At 37.7% G+C, this 22,397-nt stretch overlaps 4 protein-coding genes across 4 annotated transcripts; 3 read left to right on the top strand and 1 right to left on the bottom strand.

Moving 5' to 3' along the window:
* Positions 1-385: 385 nt before the first annotated feature.
* On the bottom strand, positions 386-3,070 carry PCOAH_00039140 (tRNA (Guanine26-N2/guanine27-N2)-dimethyltransferase; the record flags this gene model as incomplete). The annotated part of the gene is made up of 1 exon (XM_020060705.1): positions 386-3,070. One exon carries the CDS (start codon positions 3,068-3,070, stop codon positions 386-388), a length of 2,685 nt encoding a protein of 894 aa, XP_019917028.1.
* Positions 3,071-7,717: 4,647 nt separating this feature from the next.
* PCOAH_00039150 (Uncharacterized protein) lies at positions 7,718-12,527 on the top strand (the record flags this gene model as incomplete). Its single annotated transcript, XM_020060706.1, has 12 exons — positions 7,718-9,542; positions 9,695-9,757; positions 9,953-10,033; positions 10,292-10,362; positions 10,467-10,613; positions 10,801-10,926; positions 11,086-11,251; positions 11,440-11,520; positions 11,652-11,737; positions 11,824-11,879; positions 11,969-12,050; positions 12,180-12,527. The coding sequence occupies 12 exons, from the start codon at positions 7,718-7,720 to the stop codon at positions 12,525-12,527; spliced, it is 3,132 nt and encodes a 1,043-aa protein (XP_019916734.1).
* Positions 12,528-13,521: 994 nt separating this feature from the next.
* PCOAH_00039160 (Uncharacterized protein) lies at positions 13,522-13,749 on the top strand (the record flags this gene model as incomplete). Its single annotated transcript, XM_020060707.1, has 1 exon — positions 13,522-13,749. One exon carries the CDS (start codon positions 13,522-13,524, stop codon positions 13,747-13,749), a length of 228 nt encoding a protein of 75 aa, XP_019916440.1.
* A 2,935-nt stretch (positions 13,750-16,684) lies between these two features.
* Positions 16,685-22,165, top strand: PCOAH_00039170 (Uncharacterized protein; the record flags this gene model as incomplete). The annotated part of the gene is made up of 1 exon (XM_020060708.1): positions 16,685-22,165. The coding sequence occupies one exon, from the start codon at positions 16,685-16,687 to the stop codon at positions 22,163-22,165; it is 5,481 nt and encodes a 1,826-aa protein (XP_019916148.1).
* Positions 22,166-22,397: the final 232 nt, after the last annotated feature.

The raw sequence follows: 22,397 nt of genomic DNA on the forward strand, positions 1-22,397 counted from the left end.
CAGTACAATCAAGTACACCCCGTTTTTCAAAAAAGAAATTCAGACGAAAATATAAAAGTGTACTGGATTGGGTTGAAATACGAGGAATTATTGAGGGACACTAAAAATACCCTACATTTTGACAGAGACAGACTACGAAACAGGTGCGATAATTACAAAACAGACGTGGTGTTACAAAACAGGCGCGGGACTACAAAATAGGCGTGGCACTACAAAAGAAGCATACTGCGAAATGGACACACAACGAACTGGGCGCGCCGCAAAATAGACGCACTACATCATAGGGGTGCGTTGCAAAGCAAGGAGCCGCAAAAGGGCTGCCGTTAGACGTGGGGGCGCTGTAAGATGCGCGTCTACAAAAAATGGAAACAACTTTGGCGAAGCCTCAGTTCTTCTCATAGTGCTTCTTCATGGGGCCCCAAAAAGGCTCGGGGTTCAGCAAAGTGAACAATTTCACATGATCAGTATTCTCTTTATTATTAACAGAAATATCGATATTGTCAATGGTCGAATTTTTTTTAAAAAATTCATATGACAATAATTTTTCCCTCAATTTTTCATCCTTTATGGTATTTATGGAATATACTTTTTTGGGGCTTCCTTCCGTTGTTTCGTTTTTCTTGTTGTTTAGGTCATTCATTTCCTCCTTCGATCCCGCAGCATCGTGATTTCTCTTCTTCGAATTTACTTTATAAATAATGGCACGAAAAATGTCCATAAAGACATTGTTAGGAGCATTTGTCTTGACACTATCTGGATCCTTGTGAAAATAAGAAACTTCATAATTCAAATTTAGCAACGCATTTACAAACAGCTTTCTAGAGATGGAGCATAGTCTAAAATTTCTAAATAGGTCTGGCAAATTATAATACAATGGAATATTTATTTCTTGCTTAAGGCACCGAAAATTTATTAATATTCTATCCCTCGATGTGATGGTGTTTAAATTGTAGTCTTGTAAATTTTCCAGTAATGATATACACGTGTGGATAAATTCAACATTGTGTAACTTCCCGATGTAGATGGGGCCACCTATCAGCATTTCTCCTCCGCACTCTACACACTTGTTGGAAATGGTTAATTTTGCGCTTTTGTATTTATTCCCAATGGCGGGATTGCTCTGCGCTGGTTGGCCCTTTGGAGATGGTCCTCCAGTCACATCAGTAGCCGTATTCTGTGTGTGTTCGCTATGCACAGTATTTTCCATATTGCCTGCGTCCTCCCCATTTGTCAGTCGTTCAAAATTATCTTCATTCTCTACGACGTTATCATATGGTACCTTATCAACTGTATTAAATCCGTCTTCTACATTTTCTGCCGTATCCCCATCAGTTGCTTCATCCGCAATGTTTCCACGTGTGATTTTTTCCTTTTCATGAACATGCATATTAGCACCATTCAAATTGTCTAACTGTGCATGTGGAATATCTTCTGCATTGTGGACGTTCTCCTTCTCCCCCTCGCTGTTTAGAAATGCCCCATCCTTATGCTTGTTCTGTCTCCACTTTTTGTTGTATCCCTTATTATCCGCTACTGACAGATTCCTATCCTTTTTCAATGCCAAGGGGTTGATATGAAAGCTGGAACAATTGTTGCACTGATAAACCATCCCAGTATCGGTGCAGAGGTCCTTTGTCTGTAAAGTATCATCTATGACTTGTACTAATATGCGAATGTAAAAGTCAATGTTAAGGGAGGAAAATGGAATAACGCACTTCTTATACTTCGAGGCGATGGTTTTTATTTTGTAAAACAACACTCTTATGCTATACTCCTTATTGTAATGAACTCTCTTGCTAAATATCATGCTGTTATATTTGTAAAAAGAAACGTCTGGGAATTTTCCATTCAATACCCTCATGTCTGTATTGGTTATTAATATGAAGAAATTGCTTCTTCCGTATTTTAGGCAGCTTTCCAGGTACTCTATGGACGATCCGTATGGGTCTATGTCGATTATATCGAACATGTACTTTTCTGTGAGTTTGCTTTTTTGGATTATTTCATCCATCGTGCTTTCGCTGATGGGGGTTTTCTCGCCTTCGTTTTGTGTGGCCCCCAAGGGGTTCCTCTCAGTGTGTTTTGTTCCACCGTTTATTGCCCCCTTGAAGGGTCCATTCCCCGCTTCTGCTGTGCTTGCCCTTTTCGCGTATATCGTTTCGTTGTCCGCCTCGTCCAGCATATCAATTTTAGTGAAGGATTCCTCATTGCTGGAGAAAGCAGTGGAGTCACTGTCCTCTAAATGGTCATCCTCAATAGGTTTATTCTTCGTGCTTATGTCAGTCCTACCGTTGTTGCCATGTTTAATACCATTATTATGATGTGCACAATTATCAGTACTGATTTCTTCCTTAACCTCGCTGTTGCCTCTATTGTAATTCGTTATATATTTTAAAAACTTAAACGCTTCCTTAAAGTAGTCGTTATGATCCGTAATACTGTTCATGTAGGTAAAACCAATGTCCAACTTTTTCGTGTTTCTTTTTTTCGAATAAATATTGTCCACATTAAGGATGTTCATAACGCTATTTGCATCATTACACAGAATTGTATACTTCTCCTTATTAATATTATTTCTTTTAAAGTTTCTCCTTATCTGTTTACAGGCATATTTGTCAATGTCATTTGTAATGATATGGTTTATGGTTTCTTGTAATTCCTTCACATACCTTATACTTCTTATTCCGCTTGCACTTAACAACTCGATGATGTTAAATCCCCTGAACACAATTTTTCCGTTGTCCTTATTTTTATTTTTCAGATATATTTCTAACGCTTTTATCAAAATAATGCTCATGTCACGATTAAACACCTGGGCCTTGTTGTAAAAAATGTGGTTGCTCTTGTTTTTTATTTTCACACTTCCTTCAAATATGTATTTGCTATTTTCCTTGTAGGAAGGGGTTCCTCCCCCGCCCCCTTCTACTTCTCCATTTTTCTTTCCGCCATTTCCAATGCTGTTCCTTTTATTTGATTTATTATATTTATTGTGAAAACGGTCTTTATTCTCTCCATTGAACTTTCTTTTATGCTTACCATTATTGCTCACTTCATTCTTAATTCCTATCATTTTTTTTTTTTTTTTTTTTAATGAAGTTTTATGGTGGAGGTGCAATTCAGGTGTGCGTGCTCAACGTACGGACAATGGAATGCAGGACACAAATGCCTTCAATCCGGTGCAAAATGGCAACTACAGATGACGTGCAAGTATGTATTCGTACTGAACAAAGGTACTGCGGGTAATACGCTATGTGCTTGCTAAGCGTAAACACGTGCGAATGGAGAAATATGTACGTACATAACATACGGACGTTGTAATGATGTGCTATACAAATGTGTATTGCGAATACGTGCTGTGGGTTTGCTCATCAGTACGTGCTAAGCAAGTGAAGATACAGTGCATACTGCGCGTGGGTACTACACCAGGGCTCATTATAAAGGAATGTGCAGCTAAAACATGCGACGTGCAAGAGATGCGTGCTGAACTTATAAAATGCTTTTAAGTACTGTACAAATACACGAACGTACGTGCTGTACACATGAACGGCTCATACATACTACAAATTTGCATTATAAATAAATGCAAAGAAATGAGAAAAAAAAAAATGTATGTGCTATATGGATGTATGAAAAAATACGTAGATTAATGTACTCTTTGTGAAGGCATTTCGTTCTCATAATTTCTACACCTTTGCTTTCATTGAAAAAAAAAGAAAAAAAGGTAAAATAAAATGCGTATTCCGATAACATCATCATATAAACAGTTCACTCATTTTTTTATTTTCTTTGGTGCAAGTGCAGCGTGCACATACGAAATGTACATGTAATATATTTATAGTAAAAGGTATGGATGGATGTTTTTATGTTCCGTTCATCATTGCTTACTCCTACTTTTTATTTTTTACTTGGAAAAAAACAAAAAATAGGGTTTTCTTCTTAGCACTGTTAAACGCGAACATTTTCAAAAAATTTGGGCAAAGCGAAATGAAACAGGAATGTAAAAGTTGCATACATACATATATATATGTACAGTTCGTTTATTATACGAATTCTTGCTAATGTATATAGCACTAAATGAAGGAAAAAGGAAGAAATAAAAAACGGGCTCTTTTTTGTGAAAGTTTGGGGTTTTTCAACTTGGACGTTATTTTGTTGTGGCCTTTTCTTAAGATATTTCCGTTTTGGCGATTCTTATGTGATTTTCTTTTTTTTTTTAATTGTCCTTTAACTTTTTACGATTTGATTTGTTTCTTCGTAGAATAACTTACTCCGTTTGGGATGTAAATATTTTGGAAAAGCAAAAAGCGTTTTGTACTTTCGTGTTTATTTGGGGGGTTCTCTTTATTGCTGTCGTTTTGATTGTTTATAATAACGTGGCTATTTTTTTCTATAAATATATTGATGTTACTTTGGGGTTTTTTTTTTAAAAATATTTTTTTTTATTTTACATAATGATAGTAAAGTGCGCGTTCCCGATTGTTGCGGCTAATTTTGCTTTATGATAAACCATTTCATTAATAACAATATACAACCGTAATGCAATTTTAATACGTGCGTCACTAATAATATTGTTACTTTTTTACGCTTTTTTTTTTATATTTGCCCTTACGTCCTTTATCATTATATATAAAATGAAAGATGAGAGAAAAGCTTCTTTTTTTTTTTTTTCGTAATTCTCCTGGCAGGCAGGTATACTATTTCGTATGCTTATATGCGCATCCGTTTTTTTATTTGCAATTTCCGTGCGAACAAAAAGAAGAAGCAACGGATTCAGAAAACGCTTTGTATACAGTTATTATTTAATGCACAAGGAGACTCGTAAATTGCGCATACTGATTTGTTATCCCTTTTTATAATGGGAAATACCCCTTTTCAAAGGGTAAATAAAAAAAAGCATACATTCCTCATCTTATTTAAAATGCTTTATTATTTTCTCGGCGCCTTAAATTTTTATGTGAAAGGCAAACAAAGGAGCAAAACAAATGTTACATTGTCAAGGGACGTTTCCGATTAAGCACGAATAAAGCAATGTCCAAGGGCAACCTTAAAGGCTATATATGCATTATACCCGTATGATAAAAAGCAAGAGAAAAAAAACGGTGCTCATTCGGCAGCGCACTATATTACGGGAAATGGCTTATACAACGCCTTTTCACCATATTTCAAGTATCGTATTATGCGTGTAATTATTTATATATGCCTACGCAGTATTTTATGGTATATGTGGTACCATCCCATTTAAGTGGAAAAGGCGCGACGCCCCACCAAATGGTCACGGAAAATTGCAATTTTTTCCCCTCTTTTAAAGGTATTCTCTCATTTAAAGAAAAAAAAAAAAAAAAACATACGTGCGCAACGCATTGACGCAGCAAATTGAATTTGCAAATGTTAACTATTCCCCCTTTTTTACGCATAAGAAAAAAAAAATTAGCGCACGTATGTTTACCGCGAACCTTACGTACAAGTGCGCAACCTTTTGACCTCCACAAGTAGTGTGTTTTTGCCCCTGCGCACGTAAGCATATATTAGTGCAGATTCCTATAACATTTTTTAAACTTAAAAAGGAGTTATTATGCAGAACTTGCCGAATTGGCTGATGAGAGCATAATGGGAAGGGGCAAAAAAAACAATATCGTGCAACCGTCGCCGGCAACTTGTAACGATTTATTTAAGCTTGACAGACAACCCTTAGCAAAAAAAATTGCCCAGTGATTGGCAAAATTAGTGTTGGCCTGTTTGCGCAAAATGCGCATATAACCTACTCGTTGTTCTGTTAGAAGAAAGTAGCCATGCCCTCACATTATCGGGACCTCCCGTATTACATATTAGATCTAATGAAATAACCCCCCTCATGTAGTGCTACGAACGACTTTTCACTTTGCTGATAAATCAAATGGGGATGGTACAAAGGAAGGCATGTGGAAAAAATGCACTGCTGAAAAGGCGTGTATGCCTTTTTTCGTGTCCTCAGTTTTAGCTGCATCGTTGCGTGTGCTCCCTCCCATTTTTGTTTTTTTTTTTGCACCGCATGATTATGCCATTTTTCTGAACCAAGGTAACCCCCAATGTCGGCTGTCCACCTGGATAATTACACCACGGCACGTCACAATTAATTTGCGCCTCTTTACATCACGCGCATGCAAGGAAAAATGTGCGAACAGTTGGTATACACACTTGTATATGAGCACGTATGAATATGTATGCACACATATATATGCATGTGCGTACTGCCACGTAGGAGCGTATTTAACTTTACCGCACAAATATAATAGGCATTTGTTAAATTCGTGTACTTATGCCCCTTTGCAAATGGAAGTCTTTACATTATATGCGCGCATAACATCCCCTTTTTCGATAAACAAGGAATTGTAAAAAAAAAAAAAAACAAACAAACAGTGATGCGATGTGATGTGATTTTCCTTTGAAAAAAAATAACCCCCAAAGCAATTGAAGAACGCAAGACAAAGAAATTTTCCTGTATTATATGGTGCAAGCCCTCCAGCACAAACATGTGCGTGTATACATATACGTATTTAAAAGATATGCCTACGTGCGTGTAAACACACATATGCGTTATGCCATTTAGGTGTCGAGGGCAAGGGAACACAAGCGTAAAAGAGAGCAAAAATGTAAAACCACTTTTATGTTGTTCTAGTGAGCAAATGACAAACGCTTCGAATAATGGCCAGGGGAAAAAAAAAAAAAAAAAAGGAATGCACGTGCATATAACACATATATATCACCCTGTGCATGTGCAAACGCTCTGTAGCGAAAGTAGTCCCATTTGTGAAAAAAAAAAAAAAATGCAGTAAATAATAAGGAAAAGTTTTTTGTGCGTATTCTAGGATTATGCATTTCAAATGAAGGAGGGTCGGTTCTCCTTTTCTTTCAATTGTTAAAAGTCTAGGAAAAAAAAAAAAAAAAAATCGGTCATACAATATTAAAACAATTTCATGGAAATGTGAAAAAGGATGAAAAAAATTTTTTTCCCGTGAAACATCTTTTCATGTGTTAAAAAAAGGAAAAGGAAAATTAAAGAATTTTGTCACATAAGGGAAATTATCCATTTTATGAAAAAAAGGGGAGAAGAAAGCTATTTAATGCTTATTTTTTCCATTTTTTTCATAAAATGGATAACCCCATTTTAATTACGTTTCCACGAAGCACACATTAAATGGATGTTTCTTATATGAGCACACACCACTTGGGGATATGCCAAAGTCGAACACACACCCAAGGGGTGGGCATCTACTGATCGTACACCTGATAGAGATTCGTTTTAATTAAGGACGGCGCCAAATGGGGACACCCGAACGAGTGCCGTGAATCTTCTGTTAACACCTTCCCACGCGCGTACGCCTTATGCGCGTATATACATGTGTATGCGATTAGGGAAATTCCTACCCACACTTGCATGCAAACGAGCAGCACGCACATGTGCCCACCTACATATTTACATGCTTGCATACATGTGTGCACAACACGCATACGCTCTCCACACCAAGTGTAAAACCGTGTGCAATTCCAGTTGCGCCCATGCGAAATGATTTCCACGCTCCGCTTGAGTAAAAAACGCTTTGGCCCCTCTTCCGAACGTATTTAGAGGCGTATCGAGGGGGAAAGCGAATTTCAAAGAAGAGACGCCAAGTAGATTAATTACGCGCCGCAAAACGGGGAAAATTTCCCAACCCGCTGTCGCGAGGTTAAAATAGCGCAAATGGAAAACACGGCCAAAAAAAAGGGGAAAAAAAAAACGGACGATGTTAAGGAGCGGATACTGAGCGGGCGATCCGTTATATGCTTCGACGAAGAAATTGATTTCGACAAATGTGGCCCTGTCAGTGCAGACCAGCTTGAGGACACGACAGGAAATAAGAAAAAAAAATCAAGTTATGAAAATGCCAAGAATGCTTCGTTAGACAGTGTAGGAATAGGCACCAAAAAGAAAGGCTCCAAAAAAACGAAGGAAGGTAAAATAGATGAGACACACAGAACTTCAAACGATAAGGGAAAAAAAGGAAAAAAAAAAGGTACGGAAAATGCCAACACTAGTAACAGTAAAGATTATGACGGTGAAGACATAATTAGCTTTTACAAAAATTATCACAAAAATGTAGATAAGGATGGCGCATCAAATTTAAACGAAGACTATGTCTTTAACGAGGTAGACAGCACCACCAACAGTTCTTCAATCCTCAGGATTCAGAAAAATAATATCGAATTGAAAAAAAAGGGTTCATCAAAATTTATAAAATTACAAAGTAATAACAATGGTGTAGTGTTGAATGAAGAAAATAGTGAACAGCTAAATAAATGGTTCGAAACTTTGCCAAGTATCAACTCCGAAATTGGAAGCATACTGAATAATCACCTCCCTTGTTACAGCATCCTTAACAATGTTAAAAGAATAAATAAAATAAAAAGTATCGCTTATAGTGAGAACGAAAATGAAAATGACGAAATGTTGAATACTATTGAAAAATCTAGTATTATGTTTAATTCGGTAAAACTCACCACCAAGGAAAAGTACATCATCAGGTTCCTGTGTGAAGGGTCTTCCAACACGTTATCCGAGTTGGTGGAATTGTTGTTTTACGTCCTCAACAATGATGAATTAGTACGTGATAAATTCCCCATAAATGCCGCACCCACTTCTGACAAAGCAGGAGGTAACGCTACTACGTTTGCGTTGAACCAAGCGGATATGAACCAAAACGGGGAAGAGAACAATATGCCCCCAAACAGAGGTAACGAAAATGATGAAAGTCGCCAAAATCAATGCCAGCTAACCATGGATAATTTCTCCGATGAGGAGTACTACTCTGACGATGGTGAGAAGAGAAACTATAACATCCATATCAGTAGGGAGGACCTGCTCTCAAGCATCCCCATTCTACTGAGCAGGAAAAGTCTAGGAGATAATATGAAAAAAGTGAATGTCAGTAAAAACGAAAATAACGAAAAAGAATGCCTATGGGTCTGGGAAAATGACAACTACGACATATTCCCCCCGTACTATAAGGAAATATTCAAATATTTCAAAGAATTCAGAAATAACCTTAGCAAAATATATAAAACTTTAATCAAATTAAAATACTCCATTCTGAGTAAAGACCTACAGACCATCATAAAAACACATGATTATTTAAATGAGCTGAAAAAGAGACAATATTTGGAATCTGAAAAAAGATGCAAAAGAATTTTAATTGAGAAAAAAAAAATCATCAAAAAAAAAATGGACATGAAAAAACAAGAAGAAAAGAAAAAAAAAATAGAAGACGCCAAATGTTTGGATGAAAAAAAAGCGGCAACTATTACCAAGTTAGATAACGTTGTAGCACAGAATAAGACAGAAGAGAAAAAGCCAAAGCAACAGAACTTCATACTGTCATGGCTGACAATGAAAAAAAACGAGAAAGCAAATGCTGCCAATTCGAATGACATCTCAGAACAACTCATTAAATATCCAATTGCCAATGTACTCAGTTATAACGAGGCTCTGCGGGATAAACTGCTCGAAGCCCAAAACCAGTTACCCATATGTAGGAATGCGAGAAGTGTCTTTCACCGTGGGGGATTTTCCCCACATGCATCAATGCTCGTTCTAGAGTACTTCCCTGCGTATTTGCCAAGTTGCGTGTGCCCTTGACTAGTGTGCACATATCCACACGCTTCCTCTTCCCCCCATTTTCAGTCACGTGCAACCGAAAGGGTGCCATAGGGTCGAGTCGCATATTCAAAAGCAAATGCGATTTCGGTATGACATAATGAGGGAGCAACGATAAGAGAAATTAAAGGAAAAAAAATCAGGGAGGGAGAGCGTATTCGAATAGGACTGCGTACATCCACCCCATGTATAAACGCACAGCCGTATAAGTTCCCCACTTTGTTTATTTACCACATTCACACTATACCAGTCATACCTTTTTTTTCAACCCACCTTTCTACTCAGATAAGCAGAAACTTCTCGAGGACTACGAGAAGATATGCGGAAGTCACAAAAGGACAGTTGTGGATTACTTCAAAGTATACGGTGTGTTATGCATGAGGCGCGTTTAGCGAAATAAACACGCAAACGTGGTGCTGCATAGATGTGTAGATGCGTAGATGCGTAGATGCGTAGATGCGTAGATGCGTAGATGCGTAGATGCGTATGTGAGAACGTGTATCAGTTTTTAATAATCCCCCCTAGCATTCTTACAAGTGTTTTTTCTCTTTTATTTTCTTTTTTTTTTTCATGCCTTAATGCCACCACACATTTCGCACGTGCCTCCTAAACTGATCCCCGCAGTGGACAATAAAGAGTTCTTTGAAGAAATCCCGTCGGTTGACAGTATTGATGGAAGCAAGTTAATCGTACAGGTGAAGAAATTTGCGAATATTATTACTTACGTGTATTTTACGGCCAACTTGGAAGAATTGCTTCACATTTTCTTTTTCCTGTTTTTCCGACGGTTCACGTGCAGAATGAAAAGGGAGTGAGATCCAAGCTTTGGGAAGACAACGAATTTTACTCCAAGTTGAAAAACTCCGACTACATTAGGAGCTTTTACTTTTACGACAATTCGTGGACAAGGCCATACATGTCCCTCCTGGTGCATAAAGTTTTAGACGTAATAAATTAATTTTCTTATTTATTATTTTTTTCTTCATTCCTACCCCTTATTCTTAAGACCGTCGTTTTGTGGAACGTTTCGCTAGATGGCCTTGCTTATTATGGAACGTATTATTTTTCTTGTACATATGCCCACGAATGTGTGTTCCCTACACCCACCTACACCACCGGCGTTCGCATTTCAGGACAACATCAATTTGCTCCCCTATTATTACCACGATGACATGGAATATGAGAATGACACGAATGAGGATTACTATGAGAAGTTTGAGACCATCGACCTTACGACGGAAAATGAGGAAAACGAAACGGTAGGTTCTTCACGTGGGGAGCTCTTCCACCTGCATTTTCATGTTTAAGCATCCGGGCATTGAATACTTAAACATGTTGTCATGACCTGAAGATACCGCAATCGCTCGGTACGCTCCCTCTACACACACCTCCCAATCGTAACCTTCCAAAATCTGCAGGAAAGCGACGGAAGCTCTCAAGACATGTTCATCGTCCCAGATAATGAACTGAACACGGACATCAACATGACGCCAATAACAATACCAACCAGTCAGGACATTCACTTCTTCTCCTTGTTTAATTGGGAGTGGAAATTCGAAGGGAACCCCAAGCGGAATTACGACAGTAAGGGACTCAACGGAGAGAAAAAGAAAAAAAGAACACCTCCAAATGATAAAATGGAAATATTCTAAAAGGAAATACACACGATATAAGTGATTTGGGGGGTGAATTTCTACGCATTTTTGTTGGACAAAAGAAAAATTTCCTTTTTTTACATACTCATTTATTTTCCCCCGTTTCGCCTTGCGCAGTAATTGACAAAAACACGTGGAAGGAGTTTAACCTGATATATAAGGAGAACATTTATGGATGCCAGTACATGTCTTGGGGAAGTAATAACCACCGATTTTTCTCCCTTACGTTTTTCCATCACGCGTTTACCATTCATGATACTAATTTGTATTAAATCATATCTACGCCGCTTTCCAACACGTGTGCATATTTTTCTTCCCCCATTTGGCAGAAGAGAATAACCCCTTCATATACCTCTCTGAAAGGAACAATCCAAAAAACACGTTGAACAATTATGACATTAAGAAATTAATAAAGGTGAGTGGCAGAAAGTTATATCGCGCAAGTATAAGTACATACAACTATGAGTTACAACGTGTGTATTTTTTTTTTTTTTTTTGAAGCATTCTCATGGGAAGGCAACGAAGAAGGATGTTCTAGTGGACCAGTTCAAGCTCAAGTAAAATTAGCTTTAGCATTTTCAATTCACCAATGCAATGTTATGCGACCGCTTCACTAATTCGACGTTGTCTTTATTTTTCCCCCTAGAAATGAGCACCTAACGAAGGCCGATACGGAGCGGAAGTTCAAGACTTATTTGGTATACAAAAAGTGCGAGGATAACAGAAAGGTACTAAGGAACTTTGGCTTGTGTAGACGGAGGGGGGAACTTCCCCAGGGGAACACCCTCATCAGTGTGTTAATCACCACGTCGTTTATTTTATTTGTTTGCATTTTTTTTTTTTTTTTTTTGCCGCAGAAATGGATGGCCTCGGAAGAAGGTATTAAATTATTTAAGAACGAGCAACTGCTGAGAAAAATTTATAACATCCGCAAAAGAAAGCTAAACCTAATTACACAAAAAATGGAACAAATGAAGAGACAAAAACGGATGGACAGAGTAAATTTAAAAAAGGAAGAGAAAATAAAAAAGAAAGAAAAATCAAATCAAGTAAAATTAGTAAGTAAGGACAACATGAAGAAGGAAGCAGTAAAGGACCCAGAAAAATTGGAAAAGAAGGAAACCATGACGAAGGAGGGGGCAAATATTGTCCAAATGATAATTTCAAGTAGCTCCCTGACTGGTACCAAGAATGTAAAAAAGTGATAAAAAGGTGGAATCATATGTGAAGGCAAAATGGGAAAATACAAAAATTTCTTCACCAAAAAAAAAGGGGGAAAAAATGTACGTCCATAGGGTTGGGTAGGACAAATAAAGCAGAGACGTACACAACTGGGAATGACAAAATAGTGTAATTTTTTTTAACGTACAGATTGTTATCCTAAACGAAATAACCTTATGAGGATGGATAACCAGAAGAACAATTTACAACTATATTATTCTTCTGTTTAGCTTCTTTTTTTTTTCATAAGAAGTTACTAAGAGGGACAAAACTTAAAATGTGTTTTATCGCGTTACTGCTCTCACACGTCCTGATTAATTAAACACATTTTTTCTTCAATTTTAATTTATGTGCATAAAATTTATAAATAAGTTTTGTACATTTTATTCTTTTTTTTTCTCTCCCTTTTTTTGACATGGGTATATTTACACAATTGTCATATATATCCCCCTTTTGGCATTTAAATTGTAAAATTTTACACCTTTTTTTAAATCGTGAAATTTTTTTTTTTTTCTTCTACTTTCATCAGCATTAGCACCACCAACCTATATTTCTTTGCCAACTTCTTAACATTGTGATGATGACATAAACACAATTAGCTTTCATTTGCACATCACTCCTTGGAATTTGAGTACGTGTACGCAACCGTGGGTATGCAAAAATGGCATGCGCAACTGAGTTAAGATGAGGTGCCCAGTTTGCAAAGTCAGCTAGGAGTGTTAATTCGTTTGTTTTTTTTTTTTTGCACCTCCAAGTGTATGGAAATTAGTTAGCGACGAACGCGCGTCAGCAGATGGCAAACCGAAGGACTCACCTACGGCAGTGGGCATATTCGTCTTAGCTCCTCCCCACCCCAGGGTGAAAGCAAAGATTGCCCATTTAACTTGTTTGTATGTATGTATGTTTGTTTGTTTTTTCCCATGTTATCACCCTCTCGCATGCGATCAGGTGGCCATTTTTCTACCTCATGCGAACGGAATGATGGAAAGAAACATCCTGAGCAAGTACAAGAGCTTCTTCAATTTTGTTAACACCGTGAAAAATAAGGCAGAGAAGGAAAAGGCCCTGCAGTATAGCCAACATTTGTACTTAAAAAACATATCAAGGAGCAATTATAACGTTAAAAATAATGTCGACCAGATTTATGACAATAAGCTTTTCCTGAAGTACTGGATGAGGAAGAAAAGGCCTGGGGCCAGAAACTGAGAGAACAAGAGGAAATATCGAGCTAACTTTTTGCCAATAAATATACAAACGCATGGAACTTTTTACTTAAATTGAACATGTGTGACCTTTGCGCTTGCAAGAGAAAACGCAAAGGGTTAGCGAAGATGCGTCTCACCAAGATGGAAATTAGTCACCCAAGAAAATACACCCAGATTTTGTGCATAGAGTAACACATTTTTAGTACAGCGTTTCCCCTTTAGTCGTGATTCCTTCATTTGGGTGAGAAGATTTGCCAAAAGGAAAAGATGCATGAAATTGCTTTTTTCTTGCGTAGGAAGATGTCTTCAGGCCGTAGAGGACCGACCTCCTGTGGGCGTGCGTGTTAGTTCCCCTGCGCAAGTTTTTTTTTTTTTTTTTTTTTTTTATTTCCAGTTCTCATCATTTTCCACCATTTTTAACACTTTTCATCATTTTTTTTTTGTGCGTGCAAAAGGGCACGCTTGCACACGTCAGTGGAACTAGCAAACGGGCCAACTCGCCAATCGGGCAAATTTCTATGTAGCCATAAAAGGCGAAAAACGCTTAAGGCACATAACACTTCAACTTCGGGAAAAAAGAATTCCTATTTTGAGCAATTTAATTTTTTTTTTTTTTAAAGGTACAATAAGCGGATTACATATTCATGCCGCTTGTGACATGCACCTTGTGTCGTCCCTGGTGTCGTAGTTGATTTTTTTTTTTTTTTTTTTTTGAAAGACAAGAGATGCTACACATGTGGTCGCATGATGAGAGCATGTACATTTTTAATCAGTCAAGTGTAGAAATAACATTCCTGGTAAACGAGTTCTTGCGATTGAGCACTTGCTATTATAAATGTTTAAGCATTTTCAGTTTTTCTTCTTTCACATCATTTTATTTCTTCTTACATTTATGAGAAATCGTCAAAAAAAAAAAAATAATAAATAAAATAAATAGCATAATATTCGATAAAGCACAGACATGAGGAGATAAAAAAAGAAAAGTAATTCCTTCAATTTGCACACTCGTGTACGTGTCCCTTTTTTTGAAATCCACATGAAAAGGGGTAAATAAACATGTATTTTTGTTATGCTTATCTTTTTCTTCCTTTTTTTCTTTATAAAAAGGGTAAGAAGCATTCTTCAACCTTTTTTGTGCAAAAATTGTGTGCAAAGTATGGCGGATTTTGTGCCAGTCGAAATAATTCTATGAGAAATTTTTACGAAAAAAAAAAAAATTCCTTTATACACACTGTGCATATATACACATGCACATGTGTACTTTTTTTGAATTCTACAATATCCGAAAATGGAAAAAAAAAAGTTTTAAGGTGCGTATATACATCAAATTTTTTGCATAATCTTTTCTTTTTTTCACAATTTCTCTGCTTTTACATTTCATTTCTGACCTTTTTTCTGCATTTTTTATCGTAAAATTTTAATATTTTCTTTTCCCCGAGGAGTACATCGGTTTTTTTTTTTTTTTTTTTTCCCTTACTCGCGCGAATTTCTTTTATTTATATATAAGACAAGCAAAAATAAAGGAGCAATAAAAAAACATGTGAGGCATTTTTGTTTTCCGTACATGTCCCTTTTTTTTTTTTTCTTTTTGTTCCGACATTAGTTGAACTAATGGGATAATTTTTGTGTGAAAACATTCTCTTGCTCCAAGGTGGGGGTGGTTCTACTCTTGCTCGCAATTGTGTTTAATTTTCCTCATTTTTGCTTCATTTTCTACTGCTTTATTGCGGCCGCACTTTTGCCATAGTACTGCTATATTTTCGCTTTCCTCATGCCCTATTGATGGGTGGGTTTTCCCCGTCCCTGCATTAGTGCTGTACTTTTGCCCATTTTTTTCATTTCCACTCAGTGGTCACTTTTTCACACAGGTGCTGCATTTTTCGTCTCCTAAAAATAAGGGTGTCCCAAAAAGTGCATGTGTACAATATTCTACGGAATTAAAACCAAAACGTAAAAAATTTATTTTTTTTTTCGCGTACTCCTCTTAGCTTTTTCACATTATGCATGCTTTTTATGTTCTATAATCACGCTTGTTTCAGAATGCACTTTGTTATCAGTTTCTCTTTTTTCTATTCGAATTGAAAAAAAAAGAAAATAAAAAAAAAAAGCCCATGAAAACAAATTGTGTATTTTTTTTTTTTTTTTTTTTTTTATCTCCTGAATTCATTAACCTATATATATACATTTTATTTTCTCGACAGTTCACGCGAATTCGCCTTTCTCTCATGTTTTTGTGAAAGACCTTTATTCATATGTACGTATGCACGTACGTACGTATGTGTATACGAGGGTATGTACACATTCCTGCAATTTTCCATTCCTACACTTATATTTTTGTGAAATAGGGATTATTTCACAGTAGTTAAAAAGAACTCTAATTAAATTTTTTTTTTTTCTCTGCCTTTTTCTTGTTTCCTTTTTTTTTTTTTTTTTTTTTTTTTCTCTGCTTTTTTCTTGTTTCCTTTTTTTTTTTTTTTTCGCGCAATTTTATGTAAAACTAGTAGTCTCATTCTACTGTGTATTTCGTGGGAAATACCGACAAAAATAATTACGAAGGAAAGAAAAAACGAATGGTGAAATCAGTTAGTCACCTACTGCACAGTAAGCAACCAAGACTGTTTAGCGAAGAATTCGTACATTTGTTTGTACGCAAATTCAAAAAATGAAATAGAAAAAAGCTAAATTAAAAAAATAAAGTAGCAGTTTCACGCTGTAATCGAGTATACCTTGGTACCTGCAGTCTCTCTCCTATGTCCTTTTTTCCATGTAAGTAGAGCTATATGCATTATTTTGATATTCACACATATAGGCAAGTACAAACGCGCACTTGCACAGGCAACTGACGCAAGGTTGGTGAGAAATTGTCCGTGCGACTGCACGCACAACTGCACTCTTACATGCACGTTTTTTTTTTTTTTTTTTTACTTGCACACAAAATGAACTGTATATGCTACCACTTTCCAAATTTGTCAATAGAAAGATACGGGACCTTAAAATTCGCGCAAAACAAAAAAATCACCAAGGCACATAGCAACACACAAAATAAAAAAAAAACTGCAACAGGCGACAGGGTAAACGGGCCTCGCGCATTGACTCGGTGCAACACCAAGTGCTGTAATAACAACCATTTTGTTAATATTAGCAGAATTAGAGCCGTTAGACAGCTTAAAGGCGGAACTTCCAGTGGTAGCGTGCTACCCTTGAAAAAGGTAAAAGCGGATGCACCTTCCGAAAAAAAAAATAATAAAATAAGTACTAGGGGAAAGATGAAAGCGACGAATCAGTCACATTTGTCTGTAAATTCGGGTCACGGGGAAAAAAAAAGCTCCATGCTTCCTAATAAACAACTAACGGGTAGAAGTAATGCTGAAGAGAGAGGCCACAACGGAAGTAGTGATGAATGTAGTGGTGGAAGTGAAGTCGCAAGTAGAATCGGAAGTTCAGTTGGGCATGAAGTCGGAACTGAAATGAGAAACGAAGTAGGAGGCGAAAACCGAAGTGAACAGAACGCACGCATAATGAAAAACTCAACTCATCAAAAATTCACAGGGAATAATAAAATAAACCCAATGGAAAAAAACAAAAGTAAAAGCTGCTCCTTGAGAAACATTATGGATTTCAATTCAGCCCCTAATAAAGACATCCATGAGGACACCTCGAATTGGGACCAGCTCTGTGAAAACGAAGAAAGGGATCCAGATGTATACACTCCATCTAATGAGCTTTTGGACGAAAAAAATATCTGGGAATGTGCCAAGGGGGAAACGATAAAGAAAAGAATTTTGAACAATGCAAATGTTTATACAGTTCGTCAAAATGAACCCTCTTTAAGCATCGAAGAAAAATGCCCCTTGGTAGGAAAACAGAAGGATATGCTGTTAGGAGGAGACGAAACTGAAGATCCCCTTAAAATGAATGGGACTGGATTGGGTGAAATGCTCATAAGTAAGAAGAGCTATTTAATTGCCGCTTTGGCGAATATGCCACGTGGGGAGAATAAGAATGGATCCACGGGGGGCACAAGTGGACTTAGCATTGGACTTAGTAGTGATCGTAGCAGTGGGCGTAGTAGTGAACATTGTAGTGGACGCAGTAGCGAGCATGGAAGTGCCAAGGATGAACAGAAGATTCAGGGAAGCCAAACAGAAGACATGACCAACATATGTGATGATATGCCGTTACTACCAATCGAAGCGGAAGAATGTAAAAAAGCAAAAAAATTAAAAGACGAGGAATACGCTAAAAAGAATCTCCCGGAAAACATTTTAATGTACAACTTACTTCTCGACATATATAAAGGTTCCAATGGGGTGAAGAACAACGAGGGGGGAGTCCTGCTCAATTTGGAAAACCTAGGAAGTCCCGAAGTAGTGAAGAAAAGCACGTCATCCAGAAAAGAGATCAATCACGTGAAAGAGAAAATGTCGTCGATTTTGCACGCGAATAAGGGGAAGAAGCAGGACCCCACTTGTGCAGGTGGAAACTTAAATTGTAATAATCAAATAGGTTTGCTCAATGGAGACGCAGTAGAAGGACATAGCGAGAAAAGTAGCGAGGATCAGCGAATCGAGCAGATGGGAGAACATGAAAGCGAACCCAGGGATGACATGCGGGAAGACCAAATGGAACACCTGAGAAACCAACTAAATCACCATTTATACAAAAAGTTAACAGACGACACAATTACCGAAAGTACTAATAACACCTGCTCCGATTTCAACGAAAGTACGCACAATAACAGTTCCACGAAGAGCACCAAATTTTTATTTAGTATGAACAATGAGGAAGAGAGGGAATTATGTGAGAAGATTACGCTGCCCAAGTCTACGACCAACAGTGCGGTTAATAGCGTTAGTGTATACATGGATTCTTCTTCATCCATGTCGGATGGAAGTTTATTCAATGACGTAAATAGGAATAAGTCTAACATCACTGAGTACGAGAAGAAGGAAAATGCTTCGCACAATGTTCAGAAAAGGAAAGATTGTCCAAATACAACTCCAATGAAGCGAGGACGCCTAATCAATCATACCGCGCATGATAAAAGCAGTAGCGTTATGGTGGGAAATGCAGTTCCTAGTAGTCCTTTCCCCATCCATGGGAAAATAATTAATCTCGTTGGGAACAGGCAAGTACAGCATGCTGATAAGGAGAATAAAAAAGACCCAATCGAGGAGGAGCCAAACAAAACAGCCAATTTGAAAAGACGCATAAACCAAGATGATGATTGCAGCTTAAAAAAAAAATTAAAAATAGGAGACTATTCTTTACTCAATTTAAATATATATAAAAATACTTCCCCAGAATTGTACGAAAATAATAGCTACAATATGTACATATTGAAAAGCCTCCAAGAGTCTTACTTTAAAAATAAATTATTCAGCGAAACGTATAGCCGAATCAGAAATATCAGTACGAAAAAAGAAGGTAGAATACCGTCCTACGTTGAGAATAGCCCCTTCAATAGTGCAGAAAAGTACAACAGTAAGAGTGGCAGTACGGAAAAATATGATGAAGCGGAGGGGTGGGATTTTATTAGACTCACAAATAATGAAATGGATGAGAAAATCAACGCGGAAGAAATGGCAAAGATGAAGAGGAAGCAAATTAACGATATGAATAGCTACTATAATGATGTACCACTGAATGGTATGGCATGCCCCCAAGCGACACAACTTATAAACGTAGATAACAATGCATGCAGAAGTAGCCCCTTGAAGGAACAAAACTTTAGCGCTACATATAAAGGAGACGAAGAAGCTGATGACCATTTTAACACTATATACACGAATGAAGAAAATTATTCCAACCTGCTGAAGGAAAAGCAGTTAGACAGTGTGCATCTGCATCTACGTGATATTATAAAGCTTCTAGAGAATGAAAGAATTGGAAACTTATATAGCGAAGAAGAATTAGAGTCCATAATACTTCCTGTGGCGGGGATTTACTACGATTCTGGTAGACAAGAATGGCTATACAAATATGACGAGGGGGATAAAATGACAAATATGAGGAGCAAGATTTGGTATGCACAAAACTATTCTTATCACCAGTCCAGACAGATGGCACTACAACAGAAGTACAACTACATAAGGAAGAAGTATAATATTTTTACTAACGTTGATGATGAGGAGAGAATGTTCCTTGTCTGCATCCGTGGGCATGCAAAAAGTGGAGGGACTTCAAATGGGGGCGCCCCAACTGAGGGAAACATCAATCAAAGGGTGAATGCACATCAGGGGAAGAACACTCCCACCAAGGTCTTTAACGAGTATGACCACGGAGCTAGCAGTTCATATGGATGTATTGCCAAAAAACCAGGGCAGAGACGAATAGAAATGTGCAAAGAGAAGGTCAACCCGAAAGAACTACAACCAGAAGGTGAAGAAGCAGAAGAAATAAATCACTACCAAAATGGCACCGGTCAGAAGCGACGCCCTTTTTGCTGCATAAATAAGAGCCCCTCCGACATTAGAGAAGCAAATTTAAATGACACGATTAATCCGTTAAGTGTGCAGGTCCCCCCCAGCACATCTTCGTTTTCATCACATGAAGGGACTCATGGAAACCGTACAATTAGCAGCAAAGGGAAAGAGAAATTCCCTAGTTTTAACATAATAAACGCAAAAAAGGATGTACACAATTCGGTTGGCGAATTTAAGAAAAATAATATAAAAGAGATATCATTCCCCGGTGGGGTTCAAAACGCAAGTATTGTTACTCAAAATGGAGACCCCTCTGGAGAGTACATCGACCGTAATAACATCACCTCGAAGACGAGATCCGTTCTGTACAAAACTCTAGGCGTAGAATTCTCCAACGACTTTGTAGACAGAATACACAACCTACCGAAGGAAAACGTATACTATGAGAGAGACAAAAAAAGATGGGTGATTAAAATTATCGAAAAGAAGACAAACACATTGTTATATTTCAAAGAATTTGACTGCACTGTTTTTGGATTCATCTATGCCTGCATCTTAACCATAGAGCACAAACAATTATACCTAGACTATTTTCTAAATGAAAAAAATTACGATTTCTTGATGCAGCTGATCCAGAATAGCCCCTTGAAGAAAAAGTTTTACTTTAATTCTGCAGTTCAATCGACTGGCCTAGGCAGCAACGGGAACCTCCCAGGGGACAATACGTTCTTCATGGAGGGCGTCAATGAGGAGGCAAGCATAGAATCCAGTGCAGAAGCGGGTGCCGAATTGAATTACGATGTAGATAGACAGCGAATCAAGTCGGGACACAACCCCAACGTTGCCTACTTGGTGGAAACCCCAGACACGGTATTGAACGACAGAGGGATAAGCCGATTTGGAGAATATTACCAAGAAGAAAAATTGGGAAGGGAAAATTCAACCATGCATAATAACGGCACATTGTTGAGCAAGCTCGCACAGCTAGGAAATATTTTTGTCCCAAAGATATACCCCTCAAAGAACGATTTGCAAGCAACGAAAAATGATATGACTGATAGAAGGAAAATGATTCCTTCCCTCTTGCAAAACCAAGTGGATGGAGAATATTTTACGAATGCAGTTGGCACAAACGCCTGTGGTGGAAATGCCCACTGTTCGCGAGGGAATAACAAAGAGATGAACTGTCTACAAAGAAATTTTCCACAAAAGGAATGGTGCAACGGGGAACAGTTCAAACGAGCCCCAAGGGAGGAGCATCATATTACTGAAAGGGGACAAAAAAATAAGACCCTTTCGGAAGGATCCCAAAATTCGTTCCTTGCCCTAATGGAGAAAATGCAACTGTTTCTCCCACACGTTGATGATAATAACGAATCGATGGTTATAAATAACGTCAGAAGTGACTGCCCCAGCAAAGTAGCGAGCCCAAATGGCAATACGGACACGCTGTCCCCCCACAGTGGATTCCAGAATAGCGAAAATTTAAAAGATGGAATGATTAATGCTAACGAGACTGATGATAAGTGTAGGAAGAAAACCAGACAGACGAACCAAATGAAGGCGAAAAAAGATCCCCCACATTTAAAAAGAACGAAAAATTCAAAGGATGCTGTAGCAAATGGAAAAGAGTCCACCCTTATGGAAGACTTGATGCAAGAAGAGACAAATAATTTGCTCAAATTAGATTCATACATAGAAGCGTTGGATAATAACGGGGATGCATTTTCCTTGGCGAAAGAAACAATCCTTTTGCTTCTTAAAAGCGTTATATATTGTATCCCCTTTCAAATGGCCCCCTCTGTAATATCCAGAAAAATTTATTACCAAAAAATTAATGCCCATGTTAAATTTGTATATCATTCTGAAACTGTCCGTGAGTTGATGCCCTACTTTTTCATATTCAAGAATGTCATAAAAGAGAAAATAATGCCCACTGACCAATCCCTCTACATGTGTAACGTCATGTTGTACGCCTTGTTCGAGGCGTAGGCCTCCAAAAATAGTGCACCAAAAGATGGGGGACAATAATGTGGCACAACGGGAGGCAGCAAATAGACATGAGAGATTTTTTCCCCCCTCCCATTTTTGTATCTCCCTCTTGTTAAATGAGGCATCATTGTAGTTCATCTCCCCTTCCCTGAGTGTATACGTGTATATTACGTCGCCCCTCCTCCATGCAGTAAGCGATATTTAACATATTTTCAATTTTGTTCCCTATACA

The sequence above is a fragment of the Plasmodium coatneyi genome, chromosome 12 (assembly GCF_001680005.1).
Source record: "Plasmodium coatneyi strain Hackeri chromosome 12, complete sequence".
NCBI lineage: Eukaryota > Apicomplexa > Aconoidasida > Haemosporida > Plasmodiidae > Plasmodium > Plasmodium coatneyi.